This window comes from Dipteris shenzhenensis, chromosome 23 (genome assembly GCF_047967505.1).
Source record: "Dipteris shenzhenensis isolate YYH24624 ecotype China chromosome 23, Dip_SZ_1.0, whole genome shotgun sequence".
Taxonomy (NCBI): domain Eukaryota; kingdom Viridiplantae; phylum Streptophyta; class Polypodiopsida; order Gleicheniales; family Dipteridaceae; genus Dipteris; species Dipteris shenzhenensis.
In genome coordinates, this window is record NC_141618.1 from 29,988,506 (window position 1) to 30,007,401 (window position 18,896).

General features: G+C 43.9%; 1 protein-coding gene across 3 annotated transcripts in view; it reads left to right on the top strand.

The window, feature by feature from the left end:
- The window catches only part of TH1 (thiamine biosynthesis protein), a 113,697-nt gene that overhangs the window by 64,410 nt on the left and 30,391 nt on the right, over positions 1-18,896 (top strand). For all 3 annotated transcript variants that reach the window (XM_087394793.1, XM_087394792.1, XM_087394794.1), the window contains exon 8: positions 4,859-4,923. In XM_087394793.1, the coding sequence (XP_087250919.1) occupies positions 4,859-4,923 (65 nt within the window). The remainder of the gene's footprint in view (positions 1-4,858; positions 4,924-18,896) is intronic.

Sequence of the window (18,896 nt, forward strand, 5' to 3'; positions counted from 1 at the left end):
GCCTCGCGGATTTTCTTGATATCATTTCTGATTTCACAAATGGCGAACGTCTTGTCCCATTTGTGCAACCAGGTCTCAATGATATCGGAACTACGGTCATTCATGCAACCATAATACTTTTCCGGCCTATAATTAGCAATATTAGGTACTTTAGCCCTCCTAGGCTCGAGCGTATGGACACTAGACTCCGGTTCCATCGGAGCCTTTCCTTTCTCATCTCGAGAAGGTCTAGCAGACATACTGTGTATCACTCTTCTAAGTTCAGACTGCCCTGCATTTGCCTGTAACTGTTGTGCTAATAACTGCTGCAAGGCATCCTCAAGTAATGCAATCCTGCCAGATAAAGTGTGAACTACTGGGCGTGACACCTGCTAGGTCGGCCGGATTCCTGACTTTACAGGGTCCCTCCTAGAAGGTCCTTCTTCTGCTTCCATTCAGATCAATGGGTGTTTTGCTTTTAAAAAAATAAAATAAAATTAATAAACACCACTAGAAACTTCTGACACAATTCCCTATACTAGGGAATACTACCTGCAATCCCGACAACTACACTGACTAGGCATAATCCAAAATCCGACTTTTCCCTATGCTAGGGAAGTTCCTGCAATCAATTCTGACTCAAGCACAAAGGCATATACACAAGCATAATCTGACCCTACTTTGAACCACAAGCTTACAGACAGGCTGGCTATCCCTTCATGCAAGCTGAATATTCCACACAAGCTAAGTTCAGGAAAAAAAAATGACGAAAACAAGAGCAAATGATGTCGAAAGCCCCCTGGTTTGCTTGCCACCCGATTTGATACTGTGCCAGATCACGACGCCGGATATTAACACTCGCAATATGTGCTAATTCGTCACGGTCCCCTGTGTATACGATCTTCTTGCTACTGTTGAACCAGTGGATGGTCGTAGATCACGGGCAGCAACACCATAAAATTTTATTGCGCAACTTTGATGGTGATCTCATCAGCTGCATGCAGGTACATTCGAATCGCTATATAGTTACGCCCTTCGAATTATCTGCCTGCTGTCAACGATCCGTTACCTCGACTGCATCATGTTGTCCCGATCATCAGCGAGATGGTCACGATACAGTGTTCTAGCAGGTGTTTTACGTAGACCCTTCACACACTGATCGATCGATCGTCAGACCGCTCGACTCGCAATTGGCTTGCTTGTAGTCTTCGATCAACTGTCACCGAAATCTGCTGATGAAGAAGAACTGCTTCCGAAGCTCGCCTATCACGAATCTCTATGTCCAGTCATGCTGCAAAATTTCACCCCTTACACGTAACCAGCGCAGAGAATTCCAAGTTTCACTGATGCACCATCTCGTGACGACGGACTAGCTCTCGCTTCCACGACCTGCTCGCTACTGTATCTGATTCAGACTCCTCTTCAATTCAGCAAACCAATATTCTGTTCGTAGTTTCTTCACAAACCACGCTCACGATCGACGAAAGCTACATTTCGCTAACGACAGATTGCGCCCCTTCACAAGCGTGATGCCCCGAATCGCCACACCATGTGCTCTGATACCAAATGTTAGAAACTCTCAACTAACTACTGATAATCACGGGAGCTAGCACCATAGCTTTCCACCCAGCCAACCTTGCTGGAGCGTGAGAGTACACACAGAGAAAATCCAAAATCTGAAAAACGTGAAGGTCCCTTCTCATTCTCTCACTAACTCCAACAAGCCCCATCTCCCTAGATGGATCTAGATGCCACATGCCATCATTATAGGGCCTTTTTTTTTTTCCCTCTCTTGGGATACTTTGAAATCCTTTGCCCCTAGGCACATTTCTTGCATTAGGCCCTTAGCCTTAAATCCACCTAGTCTGGTGCTATCAGCCCTTACCTAGGACCTTGACATTAATTCCCACCCGATCATTTACATGAAGCGCAAACAAATATATTACAAATGTAGATCCTTAAGGGAAATGTCGACTGATTCTTCCGAGGTCATGCCACCTCAGCTAGAGCGTAACATGTATGCATCACCTTTCGGGGGGAGTGACATTTCAGTGACAGAGTGTAAGAGATTTGAAGGCTACAAGTGACTATGGGATCTAGGATGATTCGGAGTAAGTCCTCGGTTCCCCATCAGATTATGTAAGCAGAGTTCGCCATGACCTCTCTCCAGGTTGATACCATCTTTCAGACAGTGACATTCCTCCACAGAGTCTGGGCCTTGCCCCAGTGGAGATTACCGAGGCTAGCACTGGAGTTCTCTAGGCGACTGGCAGAGAGTGGCGTTGATTCAGGATGGTATGCATGGGTATCCATGGTTTGGTAGTCACGGCATTCAGATGGATAGACTTCCCCCGTTTCAGTACAGCATGGATGCACCACCCGAGATGATCCCACGAGATGAGATCAATTGTATCATACGGTTGGACCTCCTCCAGCTTCATACGTCTAGGGTTGGGGGGAGAGAGAAGCTCCCCACTAAGATCCAGTTCTACCATACCACTTCCTACGGGTCTTGGAGAATGGTCTCATCATCAGACCTCAGTATCTCGAGGATAGGAGAGTCTCACATGCACCAAGGATTGCCATTGGACAGTTGCGAGTCTTGTCACATCAGATGAGGATTGAGGTAGGGAGAGTTGTAGGCATGCCTAGAGAGCAGAGGATCTACAGACTATACCCGATGGGGGAGGTTGAGACAGAGGAGCACTTTCTATGTGTCCGCCCAGTCTACTATGAGATCTGAGGGCGATATCAATGCCTCTTTCAGGAGGGGCATGGATTTGGTCCGCTTACAGTGATGATCCATTTTCCCAACTAGGTTTTTGTTGGGCACTATGTGATTGAGATGCGACAACATAGAGAGATTCTGATGCGAGAGACCAGAGAGCAGTAGGAGGCGATGCCACATGTCACTGAGATCGATGGAGCACTGACACATGTTACAGACTTCTATGCAGCTGAGTCAGCTATGGAGGAGGCTGAGGGAGAGGAGCTTGATGAGATGAGAGCATCATGGATTAGTAGTGAGAGTCATCGCCATGATGCTGCCAGACGAGAGGCACACACTCCACATGTGGCACAGAGAGTGACCAGAGCATGCATGATTGAGGTCGGTCTATTTCAGCCCTTCTCAGAGGAGACCGCCAGAGACGAGGTGTCACCCTTGATGTAGCCCATCAGATACAGAGATCGAGGAGACCATGCCCTCCGCCACCTTGAGAGACAGCTCGATAGACAGATACAAGAGCTCCTCACATCCCATCAGAGAGCCACCAGGTACCTGGATATATGGAGCTTGGGCATGCACTAGGAGCGTTAGCTCTGAGTACCTGATACTATTTTGCTATTTTGCTACTTTCCTATTTTGCTCACTAGTTTAGCACTTTAGCTTTCAGCAAGGGCCTTAGTGAGCCCTTTGCTTCAGCCCGTAGTGGCTTGTACGAGTTACTTTTGGTTTTGCACTTTGGTCTCATAGGCCCACGAGGCCTCTTGCAGACGTTAAGACATCTTTCTTTCTTTCTCTCTCTCTTTCTTTAATGCATCTTTCTTTCTTTCTTTCTCTCTCATCAAAGGTGAAAACAAGTGTCCTGTTTTTTTTTGAAAAATCCTACTAATCCATTTGCCTTGGGTATGTCTTTAGCAAAGCCTACATTTGATGCCATTCTCATTTACAGAAATCCTTGAAGGAATTTAATCGTGATGTGATATGAAAGAGATGAGGGATACTTCCGGTTGTCTCATGGTGGCGAGAGGTTGGCTATTGGTTCAGCCCTTGCTTTGAGATTCTCTCATAGGGTTGCTTATAAATGCTTGTCCATGCTATGGTACTTTATGTGGATGGTCTCATCCACGGCTTTTCACCACCCATTTCTCACAATGTTTGTCTAAGCAAACTCAAACTTTATTTGTATTTGAATGAGAGGTTTCACTTGATGACATTGAGAGATGCTTGCTCTGGTAGCTTTATCTCCATGTCCTAGGACTGAGTTGGTAGCATCTGAGATGCTACTCTCGTGGGTAGATACACTCATAATCAATGAATTGGTGCCATGTTGAATTCTTAAGATAGAACCATCTAGGATCTCCCATGCGTATTGAACTCCATATATTTCTGTTACACTTACGGATCATCTTGGTCTTTTGAAGGCGTGAATAAGATTTCTTTCTTTCCAAGTGAGCGGGTAACAATTAGAGCATAAAGGTTGCTACCTAGATTCATCGTGGAATGTTGTGGTTATATAAGACATGAGAGGAAGAGTGTGAGAAGTGCATGCATAGGACAAGTAGAATTGATGAGGATATGGAAGGGAGAAGATGAGGATAGGGAGGCCAACTTTTGACTTCGGATATTATTGAAGTGAAGTAGATATGGCTGATTTTGGGAAGGGAGAGGATGAGCAAGACGTAGGAGAAGAAGGGGATGGAGGAGAGAGAAGGGGACATGAGATAGACAGTGAGATAAAGGGCGATAGTATTTTGGTCCAACTTAACCATCGATACTTTGGCCAAATCCTTGCAAAGGGTGATTACAAGCTTGGGTCATGGTTAAGGCACATGAAGTTATTAGTGTTCATAATGGAGGTGATAGATTGCAACCTTATTGGTAATAATAACCCATCTAAATTGTGCTCTTCCTTTCGCTTGTCCAAATATTCACTATAAGCATGTTATTAGTTTCCTCCAAATATTCATATAAATTTTGCAAAAGTGTGTTTGGTTCTGATAACAATAGTGTTAATTTAGTCTCAAAATGCAATAGGAGTTAGTGTATACATGATGAGCTCTCTACTTGGAAATAATGTAAGTGAGGCTCTTCTTGAATTCTATAGTGATGTGTCTCCTTTTAATCCACTATTTAAGGTTTAATTATTTCATGCAGCTATGTATTGCTCAAAGGTGGACACTTGCAAGGCTTTGATGATGTTATTGATGTGCTCTATGATGGTAAGGAGCTTTCATGGAGTATGTGAAGCTGATTTGTAAATACATATTTCCAATCCTTTCAAACCTATGTGATGAGTTAAATGGGTTTAAATCATGGTGTCTTGGCAATGTAATGTTTACATTCTAATTGCAAGCAGTTTTTGAATAATATTTTTGTCCACTTCATTTTTAAAATTGATAAGAATAAATGCCTTAACGACCATACATTGATGAGAAATAGTTTTCTAATGCTCGAATGGTTATTTTTTTGGTTTTTAAAAGATAGAGATGAATCCATTTCAAAAGTAATGTTTATTGTAGGATTTTAGTGCTCTCCTCTAGAGCCTACTAATTTTCATATACACTCGTTTTGCTATTTTCTTGCTCATGAGCATGAAAATAGCAAAACGAGTGTATACGAGGCTAGTCTAATCATCCTCTTTGTTCCTCGAAGGAACGTCCGCTCCGCCCTCTTGGGGTGTAGGGGCCCTGTGGTTACGCTTGGTGCTCCCCATCTGTGTCCTCCTCTAGCCCTTGCTTGCCTCATTTCTGCATAGGTTAGAACTTATTATGCAAAGCCTACTATGAACGCTTGCTATCGCTTTCATACTTATTCATCTCTTCCTTTCCTATATCAATCTCTCATTGTTGTAATTTACTTTAGTGTTTAGTTTTCTTCTCAATCCCCCTCTTAACATTCTTCGCAAGTCAAATAAGCTGAAAGGACCAAAAAGCGATCCCGGAAGGACATTGCAAAGCAATGGAAGAGTTGAAACAGAAAATGCCACTCTCAGGAAGGAGATTGCAGCCATGCAAGAAACAATGCAAGGCACACATGCTGGGCTTAAACAACACATCAGCAAAGGGAAAGCTAAGATGGAATGGAAAGATGTGGTCAAAAAGGGCACAACAGTCCCAAGGAAAGAATTGATCTCCGAAGCCCAAGGAAAGAATTGATCTCCGAAGCACTTGAGGAGGAAAAGAGAAGGACCAGCAAAGCGCTAAATGTGTTGGTGAGGGGCCTGGGAGACACTCCAAAAGCAGATGCCAAGATGCTGTTCACCAAAATGGGGGTCAATCTCATTTGCGAGACAGCCTAGAGGGTGGGCAAACCTGAGGCACTTACAAAGCCACTAGTGCTGAAGTTCCGGACAGCCATGGATAGGAAGACCCTCATGAGCACGAGAGCGACTTTGAAGGGAACCAGGATCTACTTGGATGACGACCTCACACGTCTACAATAGGAGCACCGAAGGGAAGGTATGGTGCAAGTAATGGCAGCGAGAGAAGCAGGGAAATGGGCTGCATATAGGGATGGTAGGGTGATCATCAGAGAAAGAGGAGACAAGGAGGATAAGGAAGAGAAGGAAGAGAAGGAAGAGGGAGAATTATGATGCCGTTGAGCCCATGGGATGTGTGCACACACCGGATTGAAAATAGCAGTATGGAATTGTAATGGCATACTATGGTCTGACCCAAGAGGTTTCTTGGAGACATAAAATGATAGAGATATGATCTTCTATACCGAGATGCAGGAGAGTCCAGAGAGAGTGCTGCCCATAGTAACATGATACACATGGGAGTCAGCTCACAAGAGGAGTTGAGGAGAGAGAGAGGAGTACGAGGCTCCGAGGGGGTGGCTTTTCTTTTCAAATCACACCTGAGACCGCTCATATCTGTGGTTCGGATAGAGGAGCATGCATGACACATGTGTTGAGATATCGAGCTGGCCGTGGTAGAAATCAGAATATGCAGCAAACTCAAGAAAACCAGTCCTTTGGAGGAGGACGTGGTAACTCTAGAGGCAGGGGGAGCCAAAGAGGTCGTGGTGGATGGCAAAGAGGCCAAAATGCAAACAGCAATGTTGAATGCTACTATTGTGGTAAAATGGGTCATATGGCTAAAGACTGCTACAAAAAGCAGAATGACATTATGAATGGAAAATTGCAGCAAGGCAATTATGCATCCTCTAGTAGATAGGGTGATGACAGAAATAAGCATATGTTTATGATGCAGCACATGACCAATTCTGTGACAAGTGCAGAAGAAAGCAATGATGTGTGGTATGTTGACTCAGGTGCGTCAAACCATATGACAGGTCATGCAGAATGGATGCAGGATGCAAGGAAAATGGAAAGACCAGGATTTGTGGAGACTGGTGATGATATTGCACATCCTATTGTGCAGATTGGTAAAATTCCTTTGTCTATGCAGGATGGAAAAAAGAAATACCAGTCTGATGTATTTCATGTCCCGAATATCACCAAGAACCTGGTTTCTGTTGGTCAAATGGTTGAGCAGGGCTTGCAGGTCAGATTTAATCCTCATGGATGCTTTGTTGAGGATATGAGAAATAATGGTCGCTTGATAGCAAAAGGAAAGAAGAAGGGCAGGATGTTTACATTGGATGCGGACATGCCTGAATTGAGTACAGCAATGTTTGCACATGGGACCGGTGTAGTTGCGGATATTGATATCTGGCATAAACGCATTGATCATGTTAATGTACAGCGACTTAAATCAATGGAGGCCCAAAATATTGTTGCAGGATTGCCTAAATTCAAGGTTGTAGGACTGCATAAGGTATGTGAAGCCTGTCAATTTGAAAAACAGCAAGGAAACCATTTTCTAGGCATGTTCAAGAGAGTAAGAAGCCATTGGAATTAATCCACTCTGATGTGTGAACTACTAAAGCTGTATCTATTGGAGGCTGTCATTATTTTGTCACTTTTATTGATGACTACAGCAGAAAAGTTTGGGTGTATTTTATGAAAAAGAAAAGTGAAGTGTTTGGGCACTTCAAAGCTTTTAAAGCTATGGTTGAAAAAGAAATAGGCCTGCAAATAAATGCCTAAGGTCAGATGGAGGAGGAGAGTACCTCTTAAATGAGTTTGCAAGGTTCTTGCAGGAGCATGGCATAAAGCAGTAATATTCATGCAGTCATACCCCACAGCAAAATGGACTTGCAGAAAGGAAAAACAGGCGTATTGGAGAGGTATCTCGGGCCATGCTAAATGAAAAAGACCTACTAGATTATTATTGGGTTGAAGCAGTTGCTACAGCAGTTTACATAATGAACATGACTCCCACTGTAGCAATACATGGCATGACGTCAGAGGAGATGTATACTGGTAGGAAACCATATATTTCTCATTTGAAAATTTTCGGTTGCATTGCCTATGTTCATGTGCCAGATGAGTTGAGGTCCAAGGTCAATCCAAAAACTGAGAAGTGCATCTTTATTGGTTATTCTCTGCAGCAGAAAGGGTATAGATGCTATAACCCTTCTACTCATAAGTTTACAGTGAGCAGAGATGTCGTAGGTCTACCAGAGCTAGGTATCCTGTGGATCGGCTGAAATATGATGGATTTACAGCCACTCACTATGCCTATATGGTCAAAGTGATACAGGAACCAGAACCCACTTCTTTTGAGCAAGCCACGGGAAAAGAAAAATGAGAGAAAGCGATGGATGAAGAAATGGATGCCTTGGAAGCAAATGCTACATGGGAATTGGTGCCTTTGCCTAAAAACAAGAATGCAATTGGCTGTAAAGTAGGTGAAGCATAATGCAGATGGTTCTGTGAAGAGATACAAGGCAAGATTAGTTGTCAAGGCGTATGCATAGACATATGGCATTGATTATGAAGAAACATGCAGTCCGGTTACAAGGATGGCAACCGTAAGAGTAGTCATTGCTATGGCTGCATCAAAGGGATGGTCTTTACATCAGATGGATGTAAAGAATGCCTTCTTGCATGGTGATTTGTAAGAAGAGGTGTTTATGGAGCAGCCACTAGGTTGTGTTCATGGTGTTCATCCTGAGTTTGTTTGCAGGTTGAAGAAAGCCTTGTATGGCTTGAAGCAAGTACCTAGAGCATGGTCTGACAAGATAGGACAGTATCTTGTCACTATTGGCTTTCAGATTTCCAAGACATATTTCTCACTTTATGCGAGAAAAACAGAGAAAGGTATTATGCTGCTTGTTAATTATGTTGATGATTTGATCATCACAGGTGATAGTGATGAAGATATCCTTCATGTGAAAATGCTATTGAAGCAGAAGTTTGAGATGAAGGATTTGGGAGAGCTGCGTTATTTCTTGGGCATTGAGGTGATTAGATCACCAAGTGGGATACGGCTCTTGCAGAGGCAGTATGGATTGGACATGCTGTCGAAATATGGGATGACAGGCTGTAAGCCTATTTCAGTACCTTTGGAGCAGAATGTGAAGCTGAGCGCAGATGCAGGTGAGCTCTATGCTGCTGGATTGGTAAGTCAGTTTATGCAGGCTCCAAGAAAACCGCATTTGGATGCGGCTAGACGCATACTCAGGTATGTGAAGTCTACATTGCAGTATGGATTATTTTATGAGGCTGGGGTTTGGATACAGTTGAATGGATACACTGATGCTGATTGGGTTGATAGTATTTTTGATAGACGATCTACCAGTGGATATGTGTTCTCTTTTGGGAGTGCTGCAGTCACTTGGAGCAGCAAGAAACAGCCTACAGTTGCCTTGTCGAGCACAGAGGCTGAGTACAGGAGGGGGTGCAGCAATGGCTGCATGTGAGGTAGCTTGGTTGCATAAGCTACTCTATGATATGCATCAGTCTACAGATGGGCCAGTTGTCATTTATTGTGACAACATGAGCAGTATACACTTGGTAAATAACCCAGTCTATCATGCTAGAACAAAGCACATTGAGGTGCATTATCACTATGTGCGGGAGAAGGTTTTACTAGATCTTATTGATCTAGTTTATGTCAACACAGAGGATCATGTAAGTTCAGAGACTCGCTTGCTGTGCAGGAATTGAGATTGAGCTCGAGGGGGAGTGTTGAGATATCGAGCTCCACTCGTGATATGCCAGGGTGACCGTTGTGCATTTATGTCACCGACTTGTTAGCTGCAGATGCGGTTGGTACACCGTCCATGAATAATAGCTGGATGACAGCTATTCTTATGTACTCTAGTTCGTGGCTCAGTTAGTCACCTTAGTTAGTTGAGTTTGGTTTAAGATCCATATATAGGGTTCTCCTAGTTCTTTGTACTAGAGTTCTTTTGTATTACACAACTAACAAGAGGAAAACTGTTTTCAGCCTCCACCTTTGTGTGTATTCCCCCATTGTGTATGTGAGAAAGCCGCAAGTGAGACTCCTTTCTTCTCTCTCACTATCTTCACAACATGTGGATAGGAGTTCAGCTTCTAGATGCTCCACTCATCTTCATTGCGGTGTGCTACTTCCCTCCAGACACGTTATCCTATGCACGAGAGGTCACTATAGATGATATTACAGAGTTCTCCAGACAGGGAGACACCGTCCTACTGGGGGATTTCAATGCATGGACAAGAAATAGATAGGTGGGCTTGCTTGACTTAACAGATGACAAAGATCCACATAAGTCCCGGAGCTAGATGCAGTTGGGCTCGAGATATTGAGGCACTCTGCAGATGCCCCAAAGGTGACACGATATGGATAATATCTGCTTGAGCTACTGGCAGTCCACGATTTGATCGTCTATAATGGTCGTCAGAGATAGCCATCATTTGGAAGACTCACTTGCTTCCTGCATGGCAGTTGTAGGCCATCTTCTGGTGGTTCTAGTGATGTCCTATAGGCCATGGTATGTGCCTTGTAGGCATAAGTGTAGGCACTTGTAGTGTTAGTGCCTTTTAGGCCACATAGGACTAAGTGTCCTATGTGACACCTAGGACACTTAGTCCTAGGTCTAGGTACAAGTATCTTGTACTTGTATTTTTTCATTATCTAAGATTTGACGTGACGGCTAACTCAACGACTCTTTGCTACCTACACTTTCTCTCTCTTTCATTCGATCCTACAGTGGTATCAGAGCGAGGTTTGACTCGTCTTTTTGCCCCAAGACTCTGTGCTGTACCTATCCGTTTTGGTTTCCTGCGTCGTATAGATCCGTACCTGTGTCGTATAGATCCGTACCTCCATCGTACTTGTGCAGTACAACTTTCGAATCTGAGCCGGCGTACATTAGTACAGTTGCGTATTAGAGTCACCGTACATGCGTCGTACCAGAGTCACTGTACCTGCTCCACTGTACAATTGTACATATTTGCGTCGCCATACAACTGTCACCGTACCTGCGCCAATCTACGTATCTTCTGCGCCACCATCCGCACTTGCGTCGTACAGGTTCGTACGCACATTGTACTGGTCTCTGTACCCGCATTTCGTACAGCCGTACAACGTACAGTGCAGTACATGCATCCGCACAACGTATCTGCTCCCGTACACCTAGGTACCTGCATCTGTACATTGTTGTACTTGTTTCGTACTTCCTACATCGTAAAACCGTATCGTAAAACCGTACAATACTTGCATCGATGTACATCGTGCATTGGGTACCATACTGTTGTACAGCTGTATGCAATACAATCTGTACACTGTACTATTTCGTACATCAGTACATTTGTACTTGTTTTAGGATTTCCGTACAGGTTTGGCACGTGTGAAATTTGCAGGACACTATCAAAAAATTTGGGCTTTTTGAGGACTTTTGCAGTCAATTTGTAGACAGCAAGTCCTATTTCTGCAGTTGCAAGCCTTGAGGCTATTTTTTGGGATTTGGTGTGCAATCTTTTTTTGATTGCAGTACATTGGATCAAGTTGCAGGACAGAGTCACTTTTGCAAGACATTGAGTCAGATTATCATACATTGGGTCACATTTGCAAAAATTTCAGTAAAATTTGGGGCTTTTCTACATTTGCCCTCTTTTTGGCCTATTTGCCCTCATTAAATTTGGGGCTTTTGCCAGAGTTGCTGTTTTTTGCAGTGAACATTGCCTGTCATAGTCACATTTGGGTCAGATCTGCATTTGCCCTTTGATTTGGGTCAGAAATTTGCAGGTTTTTGCTCTCATTTTTGGACTGCCAGCTTTTTGCAGTGACAGCCTTGAGGCTTTTGGGTTTTCAGGTCTTTTTCAAGGTATCACATTTGCTATGGCTGGGAACAATCAAGATTTATTTGGAGTTCTTCGTGAAGATGATAAGTTGGATGGCACCAACTATCCGATGTGGTCTTATCTCATGAAACATATTCTTGTTGCGAAGCATTTGTGGAATATTGTTTCTGGGGCTGATCTGAGGCCAGCCAATGCTGGTTGCCTCTACTGCTAGTTCTTCGGTAGGGGGTAGTCCTCTTGATGTCTCTTCCTCTAGGACTCCTGCTGCTGCTCTTCCAACTCAAGAACAGTCAAGATGGGATGCAAGAGATGCAAATGCACATTCATGCATTGCTTTATCATGCAAGAGAATCATTATTCCACACATCCGGTCTTGTAGGACAGCAAAGGATGCTTGGGATAAATTGGCTTCTCTCTATCAGATTTGCAATGAAGCTCGTGTTGCATATTTGAGAAGGCAGTTATAGGAAGTCAGTAGGTGCCAAATTCACAGCTTGTCAGTACCACATTGAATGGACTACCAGATACATATCAAGGGTTTGCTACAACCCTTCGATTAGTGGCCATGGGTAATCCAGACCACTATTCTTTTGATCAGCTAGTTACTTTGCTTTTGCAGGAAGAGCAAAGTAGAGCTAACAGACAAGCCATTATTCTTGATCATGCATTTGCTTCATAGCAGACAGGAAGAGGCAAGGCTTCCAAGCCTATGGGCAAGCCAAAATCTGCACATAGCAGCTGCAATTCCTCCCATGCATCTAAAAATACAGCAGGTACGGCAAAGAAGAAAAGATGCAACTATTGTCGCAAGCCTGGACATGACATTTCAGAATGCAGGAAGTGCATTGCTTCAGAGAAAAAGAAAGCAAGATTGACAGTTAATGCCTCTCATGCTATTGAATCCCATGAGCCAGAAGATGCTTCACATGCACATGCTCTTCAGGATGATCGGGCATGGGCTGTCCATTGCTCATTTGATCCCTCCAAAGCTGATGCACTCTTTACTGCTAATGATGCTCAGTCCTGGTACTTTGATAGTGGTGCTTCCAAGCATGTCACATCTTGCAGACAGTTGTTCCATTCTTTAGCCGATGCACCTCGAGGGGGGACTGTTACATGTGCTAATAATGCTTCATATGCTGTAAAAGGAGTTGGAGATGTGCAGCTCACATCCATTTCAAGCCATATTGTCACTCTGACAAATGTTCCTTTTGTGCCTGGCATTGAAGTCAACTTGATTTCAATTTCAGCAATTGCTACTTCAGGTTTCAGAGTAATTTTTGATGGCTACAGATGTCTAGTTTATGATCTTCGTGATGATAATGCCATAGTTCTCACTGGCACTTTACAAAAAGGGCTTTATCACCTTGACCATCATTCAGCTGCACTTTCTATTGAAGCATTGGCTATTTTAGATTCATAGCTTGCTGAAACTCATCTTTGGCATGAGAGAATGGGCCATCTTAATTATAGAGCTCTTGCAAAGCTACATTCATAATAGATAGCAAATGATGTACCTCAGACTCACATAGTTTCCAAACATGTGTGTGAGGGTTGTCTTTTGGGTAAGATGCATCGATTTCCTTTTCAAAAGAATTGTCCAAAACTCTCACAAAGGAAATTGCAGCTAGTACACAGTGATGTCTGTGGCCCAATGAGGACAAATGCCATTGGGGGGGGTATAAGTATTTCATGACTCTCATTTTCTTATGCCTTCAGAGATGGCTGAATATGGTTAAGAATGAATCAGGATGCAAGCTTGTCACCCTCAACATAGATAGGGGGGGAGAGTATATGTCAAAGGAGTTTGATGCATTTCTGTCTTCACGGGGCATTATTCACTCATGCACTACTCCTTACACTCCTCAGGAGAATCCTGTTTCTGAAAGAAAAAACAGGTTCACAATGGAGATGGCCAGATGCATGCTTAAGGCCAAGTCTTTGCCCAATAAATTTTGGCTTGATGCAGTAATGTGTGCCAACTATGTACTGAATAGATCACCTACACGGGCATTGAAGACTATTACACCTTATGAAGCATGGAAAGGCAGGAATTCACTTTCACACATGAGAGTTTTTGGGTCTCTTGCATATGTTCATGTACCATCTTAGCTGAGACAGATGTAATCTTTGCTGAACATTCAGCTTGTCCTCTTGTGGACTGTAAAGCAAAGCCAGATGTTGACATGTTTGATGCCTTTGAATCTTGGTTATCTCTGCCATTATCAAATGAGGATTTTGACCAGCAACATGAGCCTCCTGCAAGCCCTCGACTAAGCAATAATCAGCCACAACCTCATGCTGATTTGCAAGTTTCTCTTCCGGCACAAAATGATCCCACTACTCATGATGAAGTCATTGAAGAAAGAGCTGTCAAACTGCGAGGCTGAAATGCAAACCCTGCCACTCCGTCCTACTACTGGAGGCCAAACCTCTGGACCTCGCCCTGGGAGGAGATGGTGTCGATGTCTGATATCTATGGCGGAGAACATGTGCTCCTGGACCAGGAGAAAGTCAACCTGGTGGCCTACCAATGCTCTCTACAGCTCCTGACGGAGGATCAGGTACGGTGGCTGACTCAAAGGCAAGTTCCCAGATGGCTTCTTGATACATTGAGGGACAGCAAACAAGATCAGCCTTTTGCTGCCCAGACAAGATCAGGGAATAGACAGCATGGTCACTTTCTTAAGTTTGCACTCCTTGCTACAGCTTGCAACGAAGAGCCTCTGTGCCATAAAGATGCTTTTGACAGCAAAGAGTGGATGGATGCAATGAAAGCTGAGTTACAATCTATTGCAAAAAATGACACATGGGAATTAGTAGATCTCCCTCCTTGCAAGCATGCCATTGGAACGCGGTGGGTCTACAAATTAAAAAGGAAATCTGATGGCAGCATAGATCGATACAAAGCCCGTCTTGTTGCAAAAGGGTATGCCCAACAACAAGGCATTGACTTTGAGGAGACATTTGCTCCCACATTCAGGATTACTACCATTCGATGTGTCATTGCCATTGCAGCCCATCATCATTGGCAAGTGCACCAACTTGACATCAAGACCGCTTTTCTTTATGGGGATCTGAAGGAAGAAGTCTATGTCACACAACCTCCTGGCTTTGAGGTTGTTAATTCTGAAAATAAGGTATGCCGGCTTAGAAAAGCCCTTTATGGTTTGAAGTAGGCACCCAGGGCATGGTATGCCAAAATTCATGCACACTTACTATCCCTTGGTTTTCAGAATAGTCCCACAGAACCCACTCTTTATGTCCGTGGGAGTGGATCTGATTTTTTAGTGCTGATTTTATATGTGGATGATATGCTCATCACGGGCCCAGATACTCAGCAAATTGCAGCTTTCAAGGCTGATTTGCAGCAGATTTTTGACATGTCATACATGGGATGGCTTCATTATTATTTGGGCATTCAGTTTGCTCATGTTGAGGGGGGTATCATGATGTCTCAGTCCAAGTATATTGGACAGCTCCTTGATCGTTTTCAGTTTGAGCATTGCAAGCCAATCTCTACTCCAGTGGACCCTGGCTTCAAATTCTCAGCTCATGATGGGAGCCTACCATGTGATATCACTCTTTATCAGCAGGCTGTTGGATGCCTTATTTATTTATGTCACACCAGACCTGACTTGCAGTATGCAGTATCTCAGCTCAGCAGATTCGTGCACATGCCCAGTTCACAGCATTGGCAGGTAGTGAAGAGAGTCTTCAGATATCTCAGAGGCACTCAGGATTTAGCCCTCTTCTATGGTGATCAGGGTTCACTTACCATGCATGCTTACACGGATAGTGACTGGGCAGGATGTTTCGACACCAGAGTGTCACATACTGGCAATTGTTTTTTGCTTGGCAATTCATGTATCTCTTGGCTCAGCAAGAAGCAACCAACAGTTGCCACGTCTAGCTGTGAGGCTGAGTACAGGGCAGCTTTCACTGCTATAGTAGAGTGTGTTTGGCTTCGACAGTTACTTACAGATCTTGGTATTTGCCAGACATCCTCCACTATTGTCTACACTGACAGCCAGAGTGCTTTGGCCATTGCACGTAACACAATGTTTCATGCACGTACCAAGCATATTAAAGTTCACTATCATTATGTTCGGGAGCGGTTGTCAACAGGAGACATAGAGTTGTCCTATCTTCCCACAGAGGACAACATAGCAGATATGTTTACAAAGGCACTTCCTCGTCCCAAGTTCGAAGTCTTCCGATAGGCTTTACACTTGGTTCCCTTTGTTACATGATCTGACATCCCTTGTACATTCATAGGTGGCTATATCCTTTTGGATGAACATGTGCCATCATGACCAGAAACTACTAGGTATTCTGAGACGTTTCCAGAGTACTTCAGCCCATCCCATGGAGGGGGGTTTGTAGGCCATCTTCTGGTGGTTCTAGTGATGCTCTATAGGCCATGGTATGTGCCTTGTAGGCATAAGTGTAGGCACTTGTAGTGTTAGTGCCTTTTAGGCCACATAGGACACTTAGTCCTATGTGACACCTAGGACACTTAGTCCTAGGTCTAGGTACAAGTACCTTGTACTCGTATTTTTTTATTATCTAAGATTTGACGTGACGGCTAACTCAACGACTCTTTGCTACCTGCACTCTCTCTCTCTTTCATTCGATCCTACATCAGTGGGTCTAGTATAGTGGGCTACCTACTAGGCCCACTAAACTTTGTCTCACGGATACACGAGTTCGCCATATCCCCTCCCCCCCCCCACTTGGAGATGACCACTCATACTTGGCCTTCCATATCTCTGCCACTATGCCAGCCACAGGACCCCCCTGCGCTTGCATGCATCCAGATCCACTTTGATCATGCCCTTCACCTAGTGTAAGCGAGTCCGCTAGCCAGGGAGCTTCGGGCCCTACTTGGAGATGATATAGACCTGCCAGTGGCTCTGACACCCTTGTCTCAGTGGTTAAGGACTTTGCTACCAGATCCTTTCCCACGACCCGATCCATGCGGATCCGAGATGGAAAGATGCCTCAAAACCCAAAGTGCAGAGAGGTGAGAGCCCACCTCACATAGGAGAGGGCTTTGGGTCATCTGACGTCACCTGAGGCACAAAGGATCTTTTGACGATTGACATATCGTAAGAGGCGGGCCTTCCTCACACATAGGATGGATGAGATTGTTAGATCTTTTTGAGGAAGAGACCCAACCATTGGGTGGGGGCTTCTATCAGAGGGAAAGCCACTTATTCAAGAATGGGATAGAAATGGATCCAGCAAAGATCCATGCCATTCAGGAATGGCCAGAGCTGAAAACTGTGCATGAAGTTCGAAGTTTCCTAGGCTTGTGTTCTTACTACAGAAGGTTTATCAGACATTTTGCTGATATCGCAGCTCCATTACATGACCTTACTAAGAAAAATGCAGCCTTCACATGGGGAATATCACAGAAGAAAGCATTCAATACACTCAAGGAGAAGTTGACTACAGAGCCTATTCTGGTAGTCCCGGATCTTTATCAGTCTTTTGATGTGGATTGCGATGCTTGTGGAGAATGTGTTGGGGCTGCATTGCATCAGAATGGTCATGTAGTAGCCTATGAAAGCAGGCGACTTCGGGATGCATAAAGATATCTAGGAATCTATGAGAAAGAGTTATTGGCTGTAATTCATGCCATTCATACATGGAAACACTATCTTTTGGGTGCAGATTTTACTGTCAAAACAGATCACCAAAGTCTGAGATACTTTTTGACTCAGACCAAGCTTTCCGAGAAGCATATGAAATGGGCAAACATGCTGTCAATGTATCATTTTCAGATTGTCCGTACTCCAGGAATTCGGAACAGAGTGGCAGATGCCTTGTCCCGAAGACCCCAGGTCAATAATGTGACTATTGCTTATCATCAGGACCTGGAAGGCATGAGGGAGCAATATGCTCATGATTCTGATTTTGGTGAAATTTTACAGCAAATGCAAGAGGGGCAATCCACCAGTCACTATTCCCTAAAAGATGGGTATTTAATGAAAGATGATTGCCTATGCATCACCTAGGAGATGAGGAAAAAGATTTTGGGGGAATGCCATGCACCTCCCTATGCTGGACATAGAGGAATTACAGCAACAACTCTAGCACTAGAGAGGTATTTCTTTTGGGTGTAATTCATGCCATCCATACATGGAAGCACTATCTTTTGGGTGCAGATTTTACTGTTAAGACAGATCACCAAAGTCTGAGGTACTTTTTGACTCAGACCAAGCTTTCGAGAAGCATATGAAATGGGCAAACATGCTGTCAATGTATCATTTTCAGATTGTCCATATCCCAGGAATTCGGAACAGAGTGGCAGATGCCTTGTCCCGAAGACCCCAGGTCAATAATGTGACTATTGCTTATCATCAGGACCTGGAAGGCATGAGGGAGCAATATGCTTGTGATTCAGATTTTGGTGAAATTTTACAGCAAATGCAAGAGGGGGAATCCACCAGTCACTATTCCCTGAAAGATGGGTATTTAATGAAAGATGATTGCCTATGCATCACCCAGGAGATGAGGAAAAAGATTTTGGTGGAATGCCATGCACCTCCCTATGCTGGACACAGAGGAATTACAGCAACGACTCTAGCACTAGAGAGGTATTTCTTTTGGCCAGGGATGCGGAAAGATATACATCAGTTTGTTACTGAATGCCTTACGTGTCAAAAAGTGAAGTATGATAGACGGAAGGCACCTGGCCTACTCATGCCTCTTCCCGTGCCTCAGGCACCGTGGGAAAGTATTACAATGGACTTTATTTTTGATTTGCCAAGATCAAAGTCAGGGAATGATGGGATTTGGACTATCATTGATAGATTCCGTAAGCAAGCTCATTTCATTCCGGTTCGCAAAACCATAAAGGCAGATCATATGGCTAAGCTTTTCATGGTACAGATTTTTAAACATCATGGTATGCCTAAGTCCATTGTTAGTGATCGAGATCCCAGAATGACCAGTCTATTCTGGAGAGCTTTATTTGATAACATGGGGACGAATTTGAATTTTTCTTCTTCTTTCCATCCTCAGACAGATGGTCAAAGTGAAGTA